This window comes from Felis catus, chromosome B3 (assembly GCF_018350175.1).
Source record: "Felis catus isolate Fca126 chromosome B3, F.catus_Fca126_mat1.0, whole genome shotgun sequence".
Taxonomy (NCBI): Eukaryota; Metazoa; Chordata; class Mammalia; order Carnivora; family Felidae; genus Felis; species Felis catus.
The window spans coordinates 123,672,658-123,690,403 of NC_058373.1; the positions used below are offsets into that span (position 1 = coordinate 123,672,658).

The 17,746-nt window shown below is 41.4% G+C and overlaps 1 protein-coding gene across 12 annotated transcripts in view; it reads left to right on the forward strand.

Moving 5' to 3' along the window:
• NRXN3 (neurexin 3) overlaps positions 1-17,746 on the forward strand; it is a 1,671,444-nt gene that overhangs the window by 1,134,985 nt on the left and 518,713 nt on the right. For 5 of the 12 annotated variants that reach the window (XM_019833409.3, XM_019833410.3, XM_019833411.3 and 2 more), the window contains exon 1: positions 8,975-9,600. The exons of the other annotated variants lie outside the window; for them this stretch is intronic. In XM_019833409.3, coding sequence (XP_019688968.1) covers positions 9,348-9,600 — 253 coding nt within the window. In that variant the 5' untranslated portion in view covers positions 8,975-9,347. Of the gene's footprint in view, positions 1-8,974; positions 9,601-17,746 lie in introns of those variants that run through there. 12 annotated transcript variants of the gene reach the window in all.

Consider the following 17,746-nt stretch of genomic DNA (forward strand, 5'->3'; position numbering starts at 1 on the left):
ATAGACAACTTGTACTGCATACAAAAATGAAAATGAAGTTCTAATGAAATAATTCTGGCTTCATTTTACCGAAGTTCAAGATTTCTCACCACCGTGTATGAGGTTTAATAAACAGGTGTGTGTTACGATTTTTGCAGTACTCAGGAATTATGTCAGAGCCTCAAAATAAGGCCAAGAGATCACATTCAAGTAAATACTGAAGTAAAGGGCAAAGAAAAATTCATAAAGAAAATCTAATCAGTGTCAGATATAAATTTGAATAGAAACTTAGAGGTTATGACTCTATCCTCTCTCTTACTGAAAAACAGCAACCTCAGTGTCCCTAAAAGACTTCTGCTGTTTGAACATTTCCTGTGATGGAGAGCCCACTTCCTCATGAGGCATCTCTTCTGATTTTGTAATGGCTCCACATGTTGAAAGTGTCTTCCTTATTATGACATGCTTGTATATTTCAGAGTGTTTTGTTTCGTTTTACATACAGAAGAAATGTTCTCACCTACAGTAATTAAAGGTGTCTCAATACAGTTTCACACACATTCATTGAAGGTCTCTTATTGGCCTGGTATTGTGCCAGGTTTGAGATAGGAAGTGTTGTGATCTCCCTTTTACTGATGAGAAAATAGGTTTTCAAAGGTTAGGTAACTTGCCTAAGGTCACACATCTAGTAAAGAATGGATCAGAGATTTGAATATAAGATGTCTTCCTTTATAAATTAAGTTGTCTGAGCCTAGGACCAGGACCCTGCTCCCTGCATGATTCCTCTCTAAATCATGTAAGGCACCCAAATATAAACCTAACTGATTATAAAAGAATGTGACAAATGTTAACAGAAGACAGTAAAGAACAACTAATACTGCCTATCCAGATTTGGAAATGGTAGAACTTGAAGACCTAGGTATCATCAGTGCCGATATATTGTTATCTTAATATTGTTTTATCTATTTCAAGAATAGTCTGTTCCTCCTACTATAGCATAAACTTGCATCACAGTATCCTCCTGACCTCAACATCAGTTTTGGAAAGTGCTAAATTCTCAATACCACTAAGAAATGCCCTTATTACCCACCTGGTAAACATTGTTGGAGCTGCTTAGATAATAATCTGTACCTTCTGTTCAGAGAGCATGCATCTTATTCCCCTCCAAGATTTATCTAATTTAAGACTACATAGTGTCAAGGGGAAAGTGGTCAATTATTTTAGATCTCTGTCCCCCCATCTTAGAAGATGTGCCCTTCTTCAAATTGTGAGTGAGATAGACACTTGAATGCGATGAATGCTTGAACTATGATGTTCCCAGAATGAACTGCCATCTTACGAATCAGATCCAATGGGTATTTTAGCATCTGAAAAATGATTTCATGGAAGAAATTGAACAAAGGAAAACTGGCTATGCTACAATTTAACTTTTTATTTATATGGTGTTTATTCAACGCCTCTGAATAGGCCAGCCTGTCATTAGAGATAAAGCATGTAGCTTCCAACATGTGAGTTTCCCCTCCCGTTCCCTTCTTTTGCTTTTTCCTTGTTTTCCTTCCCTCACTTTCCATTTATCTTCCTTTCTTCCCTTTTACTTTAGTTGCCTTTCCTTATCCCATGAAGCACCTGTTTTGTTTTGTTTTGTTTTGTTTGTTTTTTGAGTCAAAAGAAAAGTTGACACCTTTCTGAGATTCTCAGGCTTTACCAATGTAAGTGACAACTGAAAGCTAAGCTTAGGGTTTGACTCCTTTTGGAAGCCCTCCGTGGATGATTCCACCTCATACTGATAATCTCCTCAATTTGCATTCCTGTTTCTCTACCTATATGAAATTATTGAGGGCCGGGTTCATAATAATAATGAACCTGAATATTTGCAATATTCTTTTCAAATATATCTACTTGTTTAACCCTCAAAACAATCCTGTGAGGTAGAGATTCATAATTATACTATTAAGAGAAGATACTTACTGAGTATAAAGGAACTTGCCCAAGGTCGCACATCCAGTAAGTAGTAGATCAGGATTTGAACTCTAGTCCTTTGACACTCAGTTCATATGTCATCTTGTGTATGAATCCCTCCTGATCATTCTGATAGTACCTCCTCTCCCTACATTGGATTAATTCAATTCTCCATTCTTTTGTATACTTCATTTGCACCTTTATTCTAGCATAAATCACATTGTATTTGGGAGGCTGTATATATGAATAGAGTTTATTATTTTATATAAATATATATATAAAATATTTCTGCTAAGTTATACACTTCTTAGGGCCTTAAATCTTCTCTGAGTCCCCAGGACTTTACCTGATGCCTAACCCATACTTAGCATAAATTTAATGTTTGTGAAATAGATGAATTGATGCACCATATAATTGTTTCCTTCTATAGTGAGTAGAACCTAGTTCAGAGATACATTCACAGTAATTTGAAAGAAAACATTTACTGAATAAGAATACCAAATAAGTCCAATGGAAATTATTATAAGATTTAGAGGGGATGTCTTTTTTGAGGGGGAGGGAGGCTAAATAATTAAAATGTACTATTTATTAGGAAAAAAGTAGGAAAAGAAATGGGAGAGAGAAGTAACCAGAGAGACCTTCAAGACCCCCAAGCAGACAGAGATTGTATGCGTTCCACCCTATTCTAGAAAATTATTCCTTTTACAACAATGCTGGGTGTCCGTAGCTCATACTATCTGGCTCTGAGACCCTGGTGAGCTTTATTATTTCGGAGTTGGCTCGAAGGATATTTGTGAGAAAAGACATGATTAAGCTACTCTTCATTCTGTGAAATATAGGCGAAGAGAATCCAATGAGTCAGGCAACACAACAGGAGGGACTTTCGACATTTTGGAATTATACGGGAGCCTTTTTGTTTATCCAGTCGTCCTGAGATTTGCATCAGGAAGAAAACTATCTGCAGGGATGATTTTCAAGGAGTCATTTGGAGAAAGAGATAATTTTGTTCACATTTATTGATTATTGGTTTATGTGCCAGGCACTGTTTATACACATTTTACATATATTTCTGAATTCTCACAGCAATCATTTTAAATAGATAGTATGATTATTCCTATTGTACAGATGGAAAAGCTGAGATACAAAGAGGGTAAAGATCCTGTCAACATTTTCACAGCAGCTAAAAAGCAGAATCAGGATTTGAACCTAGGAAGTCTTGAGCACTAGGGGCCCAAATCTAAAGCTGTGTGCACTCTCAGCGTGCCCTGTAAATCTTTAACTTGGCAGTTATTGTATAAACATACAAATTATCTTACTAATTCTGTTATTGTATAACAATAATTCATTTTGTTTGAGTCCTTAACACTGGATAAAGATTTACATGATGCTGAGGATATGAAATTTATATCTCTGATATCCACTGTAAGCTTAGTGAAGACTAATAAGGTTTTAAATGCCCAAATCTCTATGAGCAACTAATTGAATTCTGTCCTGGAGTAAAAGGAAAATTTGCTTCCATGATGAAATAATTTCACTTGGACTTTGAAGGGAGATGCTACACAGGAGTATTTCCTATTTTTCTTCTCCTTGAATAAATGTGTGAAATTCTAATGAAGTAGATATCCCAGCAGTATTGACCAAACTCAAGAAATTTGGAAAATTTCCTAGAGAAAAAATTTTTAATGTCTAAACTCCTGATATCCCCATTTCAGCCACAAGGAGGACAAGAGAATAAGTGTGGATGTTTACAAGAAGGCTAAGTTAAAAGGAAGAGAAGTAATAAATACATTCTCTAAACTATAAAATTATGCAAGGATGCATAATTTTAAAATGTATTTTTAAATCAAATACATATACAAGTGATGCTTAGAAGAATAAAGCTGCTATTTTATACCCGTAAATGGGAAATATAATCAAAATCTGCATTTTTGCAGGATCACTTTCTCAAATAAATGAGCAGAGGGATGAATTATATGGCTATAAATAAATCTACTGACATAATAAAACAGACTTATACTGTTTTACGGTTGTCACTGGAACCCTTGGATATATTTATAGGCATGTTAACAGCCACCTGTATTTTTTCAGGACTTTTATTTCATTTCACATTATGAGAGTTTAGTTGTTTTTGTTTTTGTTTTTTTCCCCTCCTCCTAAACTCACCTTTTGTGTAGAGAGAGAACTTAAGGAATTCTATTCTTCATATTTGGGAAAAGAGGGCCCTCCCTAAGATTTTCAGGCTCATGCACAAATAGACTGCTCTGGTAATTCTCTGTGTCTGTAGAGTCATATAAGGTATGCCCACGACAAACAACTTGACAGGTGTCTCCTGCTGGCAGTGAAGTGGAAAGTCAGAGTCTATACAAGTGAGAAGAGACATGTGCAGAGACAAAACGTATTGTGAGACCAGCAGGGCAACTTCACATTAGGTTCTTGGCACCTGGCATGATGAAGTACTATCACGAGGCTTATTTTAGAAGCCAAAGATTCCCCAGACTATTTTATAGCTGAGGTACAGGCCAAAGCAAGATGAAGAGCTGGGTAAGGGTTGGCACACCTTGTTCTGGGAGTGTCCTGGAAGTGAAAAGGAGCAGGGAGATTGGAACAAGGAGAGGAAGTCTATAGTTGCAAATTCTGAAGTCTGGAGTAATAGAGAAACCCAGCTATTAATCAAGCAGATCCAGCTAAGGCTGTTTTGTTGTTGTTGTTTGTTTGTTTTGTTTTGTTTTGTTTTGTTTAGTTTTGTTAATTTTTGAAAAAGCTGCACTCCACTCAGAAATGTAAGGTTCCCCAAAGTCTGTTTAGGATTCTGTGGGGGGTTGTCCAAAGTGTGGTTGTTCCTGTGAAATCATTTGTACTTTTCAACTTTAAATCAATGGTGAGCATAACATTTATAAATCCCTTTCTTTTCTTTTGTGTAAGTGTACTGATCTTCATTGTACATCTGCATGTCCTCATGTAAGGAGCCTGCTAGAGAAGACAATTCAGGAGAGAGGGGAACTTTCGATGGTAGTACAGGTGGTGATAAATCCTTCAGCTGGAACTCTAGCTGTCGGCAGTGTTTAGAATGTATCACTGGAGCTAAAAATCTAAAAAAGAAAACTACATATTTAATAGATCAAGCTAATGTAAACTCTAGCAAGCCTTGAGAAGCATGAGCATTAGAAGGGAAGTCTCAGTAGAAATGTGTAGACTAGACAAAGAGAGGGATAGAAAACATGAAAAAAAATCAACAGTGTGTTAAAGTGGAGAAGGACATGAATTTTATCAGGATAATTGGGTTATCTCTTTGGAGTAGAAGAAGGAAAATAAACCAGTCTTGATTTTATCCTCAGTTAAGTCTTCTCAGTATTCAGCTGGGTCGCCAAATGGAATCGGCATTACCAGAATCCACAGCTACTTCTTTTGACATTTTGCAAAAAGTAAATAAATAAATTATAAATATGACAAGTAAAATGAATAGTTCCAGCTGTGACATACCAGCAGCATTTCCAGATTTTGTACTGCATTAAGGATTTATTTTCACTTTGTTTCCTAGCAGAGAGCTAATTGAAAGGTCCATCTAAGATTCCCATGCTTCCTCGGAAGAAAGTCAGACACAGAATCTCCAACACCCAGTGCCAATTTAGAAAAGTCGAAAAACATTAAGTGGATAGGTGGTCAGCTCGTCAACTCTGAAAATACATGTCTCTGGGGATCAATGGCACCCAAGCCAGATACTGCATCAGTGAAACAGAACGTGTGAATAGGAGAGTGGCAGTTGATTCATGGGATTCATTCACCCAGCAAATAATTACTGAGTTCCTACTATGAGCTAACCTACTCTTCCACACCCTGAGGACATAGAGAAAACAAGACAAAGGCTCACCTTTTAATGAAGTTAATCTTTCTTAAGGAGCTAGAATACACACACACACACACACACACACACACACACACACACACACACACACACAAAATACAGAGAAAATTATTTCAGAAAGTGGATAGTACTGTGAAGGAAACAGAACAAGGTCAGGGGATAAAGTGCCTCTCAGGGGTGGCGGTGGCTAACTTTAGACGAGGGCCAGAGAGGTTCTCTGGGAGGTGACATGAAATGAGCCAATCACGGAAAAATCTTGGGAAAAAGGCTTCCTTACAAGAGGGGCAACAAATATGAAGGTTTCAGGTTGGGAAAGAATTTGGCACAAAGAACAGAAGGAGGGTCTGGGATACTGGAGAGCTGCAAGTGAGGGGTCACCTGGCAGAAGGTGGAGCTGGAGAACTAGGCCAGGTCATCTGGGTCCACTGAAGGCCATGGCAGAGGTGAATAAATCCAGAGTAGAGTGAGAATCCATCTGGGGGACCAAATTAATGACCAGTTGGATTGAAAGGGAATTATCATCTACTTTAAGGAAGGTGCTTAGGGTAGGAAGGTATTTTTGTTAGTTTTCTTTTTTTCTAACTTTCCTAGTAATAGCATAAGGCCCTAACCACATCATGCTTAACTGTCTCGGAATTTCAGCTACTTTTTCTACTGAACAGAGCACTGCAACTCTTGTCAAATGCTATTGCTGGATGTTGTATATGCATTATCCCATTTAAAATTCCCAAGAACCTCTTGAGAGAAGGCATTATCTACATTTTATGGAGGAGGAAACTGAGGTTTAAATTGAGTCTCCATAAACTACCCCTCTTACTTGCTGTGGTGTTCCTAGCTACATGTTGCTAGTTAGGACATGTTTGTGGGCCATCATCACCCAAGGGCATGAAAAACCTTGAAAGATGGCCACCTCCTTTGACAAGGTTTGTGGGTCCCAGATCAGCCTTACAGCTGAGAGCCCAAGCAGCTGGGATGACTGTGCACCATTTACCAGGGGACAACATGGACCTTTAGAACACTGATTTCAGAACCAGAATACCAATCACCAACATACATTCTAAAATGGACTTGATATTTGACCTGGAAGCTGAAGCATCCGTGAATTTGTTATGTTTATCTGTTAGAAATGCATATAATGCTAACTTCTCAACATCTCCTTGGGGTGTCCGAAGGATGAATAGGACTGCCTTAATCCCTATTCTTTTTCCTCAGGGAGTTTGAAATGCTCATTGAGATCAGGAGTATAATAGGTGCTATAAGATCCTTTTAAAAAAGCAAATGCCACCTAAATCTATCATCTATCAAGAGACATATAGATATATCCATATATATAGACATCTGAAATATATACAGATACACACACACATATATATACTTTAACATATATATGATTATCTGTGATATATAGATACATGATTTAATCAGCAGGTGTATAGTATACATATGATTTAACCATCAAGTATTATTCCCTCTGCTTCCTCTCCAAGCCTTTTAACCAAGGTGAGTAGGAAGGAAGAAATAAAAGCTAGCAAGACACCTCCCTCCTCCCTCCCCCTCCCCCAGGTTTAGGAGTGCTGCCCTTTGGGTTTATGCCTCCAGCACTCATCATGCTGGGCGCGGGGGAATGGAGAGGCGGGGGTGGAGGCTGCATCCTTCAGAATGTCACTGTTCCCTGGCAGAGCCCTGGGTCAGCTCCCTCCTAGAGGCACAGATGGCCAGGACAGGCGCGCCAAGCCTCTTCCTGTCACTCCCGCTCTCCCCTGCAGGTTCAGCCTGGATGTAAAAGCCACGCTCTCTGGTGCCCGGCTCCCCGGAGGCCCGGAGGCTTCACCCACCTGGGGCAGTGGCACTGAGGCCAGTCAGGAACAGGTCAGCCACTGCCTTCCTCCGGCAGAAGCAGCCCTCACCCCTTCTGAAGTTCTTTGCCCAGGACAGCGGGCGTGGGCACTAACCTCTGGGTCCTGAATTTCCAAGAGTGTCCTGTCCACTAGGGGGGTCGAAGCTACCTTCTCGAAGGGCCTCCAGCGGCCAAGCCCCTCACCCTCCGGGGTCCCCAGGCCACCTCTTCCGTTCACCGTATAGAGTCAGGACGCGGGTTCCCGCCTTTCCCCCTCTGGGTGGGGTCCTGGGAGAGTGGCCGCGCTGTGCTGATCGTCAGGCCAGGGGGAGCGTGCGGGCGGCACGACAGTGTGCAGGCGCTCCAGCGCTCCTGCTGACTCAAGGGGTTTATTTTTATTTCTATCTGGGGCTACTTCAGCCTTAGCCACCGCCTGCATTTTTCTTCCCAAATTGTAAAAGGTGCCTTAATCATCCGAATTTGGCTTAATGAGCCTGGGAGAGAAAAAGGAAAGGGTGGTAAAAAAAGGAGCAGCGTCCATCTGTCGGTCTGTCGGTCTCACTTATCCACGCGCTCACACACGCTCACTCTTAAGGGAGGAAGCGGAGCTCGGGGAGGGCGCCGGTGTGCGCGGGAGGCTCGAGCGGGTGTAGACGAAGGAGCGTGTAGTTGAATGGGGAGGGCCGGGATTCCGGGTCGCTCGGGCCCCTCCTCCCTCCCGAGCCAGCCAGTCCCTCGGCAGAGCGCTCGGGCTGCACTGATTTGCTCTCGGGAGTGCGCTATTTGCATATGACTTGCCCATTTGTGAATTTGGCTCCCCAACTCCTCGCTTCACTTCACCTGTGCCTCCCAGTTCCGCGCACTTTGCAGGCGCCCGCCCGCCTCCCGGCCACCTCTGCCGCCTGCCGGGCACCTCCTCCTACGTTCTCCGCGCTCGCCCACCCACCTCTCTCCGCCCAAGGCCACGTTGGTTTGGGTGGCTTCTCCGCGCTGGCTTCCCCCTCCTTGCCTCTTTCCCTCCGGTCCTTCTTGTTCTCTTCCTCCGGCTGCTGCTGCTTCTGCTGCCACTGCTTTACATCCAGTTGGGAAACCCAGGACGCAGGCGGTTGCTCCGTGGCGCTCTTCCAGAACGCGCAGGGTTAACAGCCTCCGCGCCCTTCCATCGAGACTTCGGGAACACGCGAAAAACTCTCCCACCTGCAGCCCCCTTTTGCCTGGCAGTTCTGCATTGCATCGCATGGAAGTGGAAAAAGAAAAAAAAAATGTTCAAACTGCCTGGATGTTGGGATAAACTAACCTGAACCTTCTTGGGTCTTTTGCTGCCTCCCTTTCTTGCTTCGTTTCCACCTTTCCTCTGTGTGGCTTCCTGGAGTGTGCAGTTGAGTCGCCTGGAGATAAGGAGGAAGCCGCGCCGGGCCTCCCCTGACATGTGTGGCATTCCGGGGCTCCCTAGGAGGGTTGCTATACCTGGGTGGACTTCGGCTTTCTAAATTTCAGCCTTGGGAAAGAGAAGCTTTTTTGCCTTCTATCTCCCCCCACCCCTCAACCTTAACTGATTCATCATCTGTCTTGAAAGCGCTTATTCCCTCCCTCTTTCCAAAATACTGGCAAGTATTCCTGCTGCTATGATGGGCCCCTGGGCATCATGAACTTCATTATTCCTCACTGGCCGGAATTCAAACTGCCCATCTGTAGTGGTCCAGTGCGTTGACCATGCACCTGAGAATCCACGCGAGACGCAGCCCTCCTCGCCGGCCGGCTTGGACGCTTGGAATCTGGTCCCTCTTCTGGGGATGTATCGTCAGCTCTGTGTGGAGTTCCTCTAATGTAGCTTCTTCCTCCTCCTCCTCCTCCTCTTCCTCGCCGGGGTCTCACTCTCAGCACGAGCACCATTTCCATGGCAGCAAGCATCACTCAGTGCCTATTTCTATCTATCGCTCCCCTGTTTCCCTTCGAGGAGGGCACGGTGGGTCTCTCTCCTCTTTATCCTTTTAATGGGGCATAGCGATTCCTTAACCCACTCGCCTTTCAGGTAATGTCAAGGGTGGGAAGATAATAAAAATTTGAATTTAAAATGATAAAAGCATTGCATGTGCATGAGAGAAGAAAATGTTCAATTTCCCTTTAAAGGCTAGTATTTTCTGCCCTAGCGCCCCCCCCCCCCCAGGTTCTCTGATGGGTTCTCCTCTCCTTAGCTTGCTTATTCATAGCTTCACAAGCACTACATTTTCCCCTTTGGAACCTTCTACTTCCTTCATCCCCCTTCCCCGTGATGGCAAGCAACTTATCAAATAAGTCTCAGGTTTTGTACTTTGAGAATATCCATTCATTCACCTTGCTTTCACCCTTCTTCTCTCTGATCTTGTGTTGGAGCTAGTCATGGGAAGTAGACAGCAGGGATCCTTTGGTCCTCAGCCTGAAGTTGATGGAACTGCTGTAAAGTGGCCTCAGGGAGGAGAGTAGCTGAGTGTAAGAAGGCAGAAAATGTAATTAATAACCAGTAGCCATTATTGTTCATTTGGGTAGCTTTATGTTTGTCCACATATCTGATGGGAAGAGCAGCTATCTCAAAAACTACACATCTAATATTGCTACCTACTGGGTAGGAAGTGATAAAATGGATAAGACAAAGTCCATTTATAATTTACCCAAGTGCAAATCTTAGTAACTTTGATTCCACCATTTATACAAATGTTATTTCAATGAAAGGCAGCACTGGTGGGCTTGTTCACACAGCACAGGTATGAGATGTTTTATAGCCCTCCTTGCCTAGCTATTGAAGGAAGAGATCTATGGCTCTTAAAAATATATTCAGCTCTGAGCAGGCAGCCTGTAAAGGGCAGTGTCTGCCACCAAGGTGGGAGCTTGCCATAGTAAACTGTTCTAAAGAAGGGATCTTCAATATTTGTTTACTATGCAGTCTACTCCAGTGGTGAGGAGAGTAGGAATCACAGAGCCCAGCAGCAGGAGCAGCCCTCCAGGGAGCTGCACGAATGAAACACACTAGAGGTCCCCTGCCCTAGCTTGTATTTTGAAGACCTACAGCACGCAGACCCCATTCGGAATGTCAGTTCTTCCCACTGCCTCCTAGCCGTGGGCTGCTCCTCTGTACTGTCTATACTGTTAAGTGGAAGCACATTGAGAAAATGCCAGCACGTACTCTGGCTCTTTCTGGCTCTCTCTTTAAATTTTATTTGATGGAGTTGTCAAGCAGCTCAGAGCTTGTAAGGTTGGTGGAGATGGGTGGTGGGAAGGAATGAATGCTTGATTCTGATCTGGTTGCTGTTTTCTCTGTGACTCCTGCTAGGTCTGGGGTAGGCTTTCTTTAAAAAAAAAAAAAAAGGAGAGGGAAGAACTACAACCACCAGAAAAGCAAAAGCAGTTTCATTGAAATGGAAACTGTTAGCTCCTAAGGGGGGGGAGGGACCGTGAATGGGGGTGGGCTTGTAAAGAGTAGGAAAGAAAAGCAGGGGAGTGGGAGATGGAGGAAGCCAGACAGATTACTAATAGCCATAATTAAACATGGAAAGGCTCACGATAATTAGCTAAATTTTGCTAATTAGTGTAAATGATCAGCAGGGAGATGGATATTATGCATTAGTTAGAGGTTATAAGCTGGCAGAGTCTTGGTGTTTTCTGTTCAGGATGTAAACAGTTAAAAGCAGCTGCTAGTTAAGTGATGGTACTTGCAGAGCCATACTTCTGGAGGTTTCTAAGTCTGTCAGTCTCTCTGTTTCTCTTTCTCTCTCTCTTTCAGCTAAAAGGGCTACAGGGGTTGAGCCTGGCACAGATTAAACACAGTTCTTTTCTGTTTACTTTGTTCAAGGATCAGTTGTTTAGTAACTTCTGAATCTTTTTGACTCCTTCCAAGTCTGGTTTCTCATTAACCCGTATCTGATAAGAGTCAGTGTGATGGAAATGGAGCGTGAAGTAGGTAAATGACCAGAGACCCCAGAAAAGGCCCTCACCCACCAGAGCTGTAGAATGCAGTGAACCCCAAGGTCTGGCATGGCTAAGATAAGAAAGCTCATGAATTCAACTCTTGAGTATCCTCTTTCAGTTCTGAAGTCCCATCTCATTGATTTGGGGCTTGGAGAGTGAATGCATCTATATTAAGTAGACTCCTTGCATATTTAATTAATGTTTTTGAGCTTGAAAACCTGAGAAGTGGCAATCAACAAGATGACCCATCCTCTGACTCCAATCCCACATCCAAGCTGCGACCTTCTGTGTCCTGAGAAGACCAGGAGACCCCAAGGTGCTTTGCTAATGCACCTCTCATTTTTACTTGGAGTACACTTGCTTCCTCTTAGTCCAAGACAAAGGCTTCACTAAGAGCAATTGTTTTAAAAAATCTTTTGGACGGAGGCTGTAGGAGGCACAGCACCATGAGACTAATGTTGTTACTAATAGTTTTCTGCCAACCTCATTCCAGAGCTAAAAGCAGCAGTCTGTATTGTTTGTGAAGGAATAAATGCCCTTCATTCTGGTATAAAATGAAAACTAGAGCCTTGAGTCCAAGAACTTTCTTGAACTTGGAGATTTTTGTTTGTTTTACTTTTTTCCCCCTTTCCCATTTCCTAAGAAGCCAGAAGCCTTCAGAGTTGTCCTGTTAATCAGTTATGGTCACCATTCTATCCAAACTACCTTGCCCTGTAGTGATGTTTACACTAAAACAAATGAAGAAACAGAAACCTTCCCAACAACTGTCCTTTTATCCATACTTGGTTCTTGTCTTTAGAGAATCGATTATGTATAGATTTGCCTGAAGTCTTTATCCCAGGGCAGCCTACAGAAGCCTGAGCTCCTTTATCAGTTCAGGAGACTAAGACCACACCTACCTTAGGCACCCCAAATACTCTCAGGTTAGGACTGTGTCTCGGGAGAAAATTAACTCTCTTAAGTGGCATCTAGTACATTTTTTCCCATTGTTTGGTCCCTTCTCTCATTCAGGCTTCCCATTTTCTTTCATGCTTTTACCTACTAGTAGTCATTCAGTTAATTTATTGAGCATTTACTATATGTCAGGTTGTGTGTGCCTTGCTAAGGCTGGAAATATAAATAAAATGTTGTGTTCAGCTAGGGATAATTTTAGAAGTATTTTGATCATCTATGAGAGATAAGTGCTTCTATAATGGAAAAAATATGAGGATTGGGGTGAGGATCCAGGTACCAAACCAAATTAATTAATATGAAATTTAAGTATTCTATATTCTTTATAAAATATAGAAGTAAATTCTTCTATTCTTTATAAAATATAGAAGTACATTCTTCTGTCATTCAGAATATTCCTACAAGTATTTTTCATCCTTAACTTTATTCACATACTTAAGTATCATGCTTATCAAAGCTCTTGGATAGTTTAGTGGTATGGAAATATAAATACTAAAATATATTTGTTACCAGCCTTCAGTCTTATAAAGGAGGTTTGTACATTTTTCCCCCACTCCCACCTTTAAGAACTCCAGTGAGCATCTGCCTAAAAAATGCCTTAATACCTAATAGTTAGGAAAACCAACTTCTGGGGCGGCTGGGTGGCTCAGTCAGTTAGGTGCCTGGCTCTTGGTTTCAGCTCAGATCATGATCTCATGGTTTGTGAGTTCAAGCCCTGCTTTGGGCTCCATGCTGACAGCATGGAACCTGCTTGGGATTCTTTCTCTCTCCCTCTCTCTTTGCCCCTGCCCCACTCATGCTCTCTCCCTCTCTTGCAAAATAAATAGATAAACTTTAAAAAAAAAGAAAAGAAAATTGACTTTTCTGTGAATCTAGATTTAGAATATGACTTACATTTTACCCTCTGTAAAATAGCAGATCTTCCTGACTCTGGGCATTTGGAGGAACAAGTTGAAAACATAGAACTCAATTTAGAGGAAAGTGTCTTGCTCAGAAATCAGGGGTGTGTGTGTGTGTGTGTGTGTGTGTGTGTGTGTGTGTGTGTGTAGGGAAGGCAATAAAATCCTATTTGAATCATCTTGGTGGAAGTGGTGGTGGTCTCACTAGTGGTACGTGTGCCAGGAGTCCTTCTTGTAAGAAACTGTGCTCCTCACTCGTTGTCACAAAGAACTATCTCTTAAGTTTTTCCAGCCATGAGGCTTGTATTACTCTGATCTGTTGAGCACTTTCTTCTCCTCAGCCAGCTGCTTCCTAACCACATTCTCTCTCCCTTCTTTCTTGGGATTCAGTTTACTGAATAATTCATAGTGTTGGTTGACAGATAAAATTGTAAGATTTATATGTCTTTGGCCTTGGTGATGAATTAATTAAATTGGCTTCTCCTCTCTCTCCTCTAGATGCATTATCTTTCTTCTCTAAAATTTGCTGGCAAGTGGTAGGTCTGGAGATTCACTTGTTCTTGAAAGATCACCAAAGGAAGATTATAATACCCTACTGTAAATTTCTTCAGGACTTGCAATGCAGATCATTGAGCGGGGTAGAGATGAGGGCTGCATCTCAAAGGAAAGGGGCTGAGATCATTGGAACAGTTGCCTTCAGGAAACAAAGAAAGAAACAAAAACCTTCACCAGACTGGGTGATGGCTGGAATTCCACAGTAAGAACTTGATTCTCTTGTTATCTGATTTTGAATCTAGAAGAGGTAACATACTCCATTTTACATTTTAGTGAATAAATTTTGCAGATCTCTGAAGGCTTGCTTGCTAGGACCCTGAGTGATCTGAAAGGGAGGCAGATCTCTGAAGGTAAACCTTGCACTTATCCATACTTCCCTCCCTGTATTAGTTTGTTAGGGCTGCCATTAAAGAAGAAATCACAGACTAAGTAGCTTAAACAACAGAAATGTATTTTCGCACAGCTCTGGAGGCTAGAAGTCCAAGGTCATGGTGTTGGCAGATTTTATTTCTTCTGAGGCCTCGCTTCTTAGCTAGTAAATGGCTACCTTCTCATTGTGTCATCACATGGTCTTTCTTCTGTGTTCATGCACCCCCAGTGTTTCCTTGTGTGTCCTAATATCCTCTTCTTGTAAGGACACTGGCCTGACTGGGTTAAGTCTCTCCTACATGTCTCATTTTAACTTAATTACCTTTTTAAAGGTACTATCTGTAAATGCAGTCACATTCTAAAGTACTGGGGTATAGGGCTTCAACATATGAATTTGGGGAGGACACAATTCATCCCCTAACATTCCTCGTCTTTTAGGACCCAGTCATTGGGAAAGAAGTAAAAATGTACCATTCAGTCAATATCTGCTGAACTGAAACTTTGACGGTAGAAAAATAAAACCTTCCATGACATTGGTAACAGTTTACAAACTGATAAGGTGGTGCCTCAAGAGGAAAAATTCTGTTTATTTGGAGAAAACAATACCAGTAGGTTTGGTTAAAACTTGTGTTTACTTTCCTCTCAGTTTATTTTGTGTGACCCAGTCTATGCCTTGATGTGCATGTAGACTAGTGTTGTTTGACTACAGCCACGTGCTCTGCAGACAGACTCCAGTGTCCACACTCCAGGACTCTCTCAATTTAGACCTGCTGCCATTCCAGGCCAGACCTCCCTGCCTGCCTAGTGACTTCCTTTATGAACTGCCGTTGCTCACTCTTTTCCTTTCCTGAGATATATACCACCAACTCCCTTCACATCTCATCCTCCATTGGAAAAAAAACGAAAAAAGAAAAAACAGGTGAAATCAGTGCAAATTATATGCCCACTTTTTTTTTTGCTGCTGAAAAATATGTACTTTATGAATAAATTATACACACACACACACACACACACACACACACACATATGAAGTAATCTGTCCACTGTCCACATCATGACATATCATGAGCCTTGGGTGAGAGAATGTCTTACAACTATAAAGCACCTTGCTGGTATAAATCCCAAGCAAGATATTCAACTCTTTGCGGGGAAAGAAAGGAGTTTATTGAGTGTTTTGTGTTTTTGTTGTTGTTGTTTGGTTTTGTTTTTGTATTCTGTATTCTGATACTTTGAAAAATGACTTTGAGAATATATGCTCATGTGGAGGACAGGTGAATGATAAAGGAGTTCTGGTAGGCAGTGTGTTGGTAGGTGGGCTTGGGAACAGTCAACAGCAAGATTTAGGATTGGAAGAAGTGGTTCTCTGTCTTTTTTCTGTCACTTAGGAACTTTTTGATCTTGGATAAGTCATGAGACATGGCTCTGAGTCAGTTTCTTCATCTCCAAACTGAGAATAGCAATAATAATAGGACACAGATGTCACAGAATTGTGTGGGACATTAAATAACTTGTACCTTACAACTACCGTATACAGGTTAAATAGTCTATGAGAAATACTTTAATGGTAATGTTCTTTCAATTTTGGTACAAAGTGAAGCTTCAGTGTTGAATGTCTACTGGTTGGTAGTTGGAGGTTAAAGAACATGCATCTACTGGTTCCCCTTATTTTCTTATCTGCAGCAACACTTTTTGCCTCCAAGGGAAGAAAACCTTAATATGTATTTCCTTGTTTACGGCACTAAAAGAAAATAGCATGCGTGGTTAGCTTGTGCTTTTTTGATAACATGTAAAAAAAACATGCTAGGCAAAATTTAGCCCAAAATAACAAATAGCCAACTGTTTAGAAGCTAAGAGATCTGGTGAAATAAAAGGGAAGAGGCTCCTAAGAAATATTCTTGGATCATTTTGGAAATACAGAATTGGATCATGTTTCTAAAAAACTGCTGAATTTAAACATTCCTATATGATGCTCAGCATCCATTGAAACCTTGAATTTTTAATCTAGCTTATACTAGGAAAAAGACAGGTCTTCTTAGGACTACTATTTTCAGATCTGGAAATGGAGAACTTCTTTTAATGTCACTTCTAGTGCTTTTACCCACCAGGACTCAAAGGTATAGAGGAGGTGGGAGCATGGGAGGTGCTGGAACACTTAGAGTTGACTTTGTGGAGCCTAAATTTAAACCAGAATTCTTAATGGAGAGAACCTTACTCCGGGCCATAGACATCACTCCTAGTTTTCTTCCTGACGAACTAGGATATGTTTGTGTCTTTGGATATGACATTATGTTTTTAAATTATATTAATCATTTAAAATTTAGGTACTATACAGAATATCTTGATCTTCTGTCCTATTTCTTTTACCTGTAGTTTTCTGTATGCCACGTAGTGTGTATGTGCCTTAACACTGCTGTTGGGTAAAATTGTTTTTTTCATTTCTTCCTCATTTGTACAATGAGGGGTTTGAATGAGATGATCTCTCCACATGGTTCTTGACACACGGACTGCTTCTGCAGTTCATACGTCTTTAAACATACCACTGTAAATCCTACACTAGTCTGGGTTCCATAGGTCTGTAGTATTTTATAGGTCTGTTTTCTGGACTAATAACACATGCCAAAGTCACCACCAGTTTTTCTCTTTTTTCCTTTGAAAGAAGCAGCATCACATACAAGAGTGGCACACCATGATGTTATAAAGCCCGCTGTCCAACTTCGCCACAGAGTCACGATGACACAGGAAGAACACAGCTTTCATTTACACACATCTTATCAATACTAGAAAGTAGTTCTGTGTTATGTTTAAAATTCTCTGCTGTGTCTAGTCATATCAGAGCAGAGGGCAGAATAGTAACTGAGTTTATCAAGAGCAAGTGGTATTTATTTCTACTCCTGTTAGAGTTTTAAGATACTTGCTTGGATCATATACCTTCACATTACATTCACCTACTGTGTATCAGGTACTCTTCCAGTGCTTTGCATATATGATTCTATTTAATCTCCACAATCCTTTGATATTAATGAGGTTACCACCACTTCATGCATAGAAATAACACTCAGCTTATGCACCTCGACCAAAGTAATGTGGCAGTAGAGCCAGGATTCAAACTCCGTTTTGTGCACAAAGCCCTTGGTCTTTCTGCATTACCGCATAGTCCATTATCTCAAGAAACAGGAAACAAACACAGCAGCCTCTTTTGTCAGGAATAGGTTGCACAGGTTAATGAGGCATTCTGATTAATGTAGGAACACCTTTCCAAAGCATATACAAGAATGTCCAGTTCATAAGTACTTGAATGTTTATCAGTCAGCCTGAACCCATTCTGACCCAAAGAGATACTAATTAGAAGGAGCAGACGGATGAAACATTCCCACAGATACACGCTTTTTGAGGGAA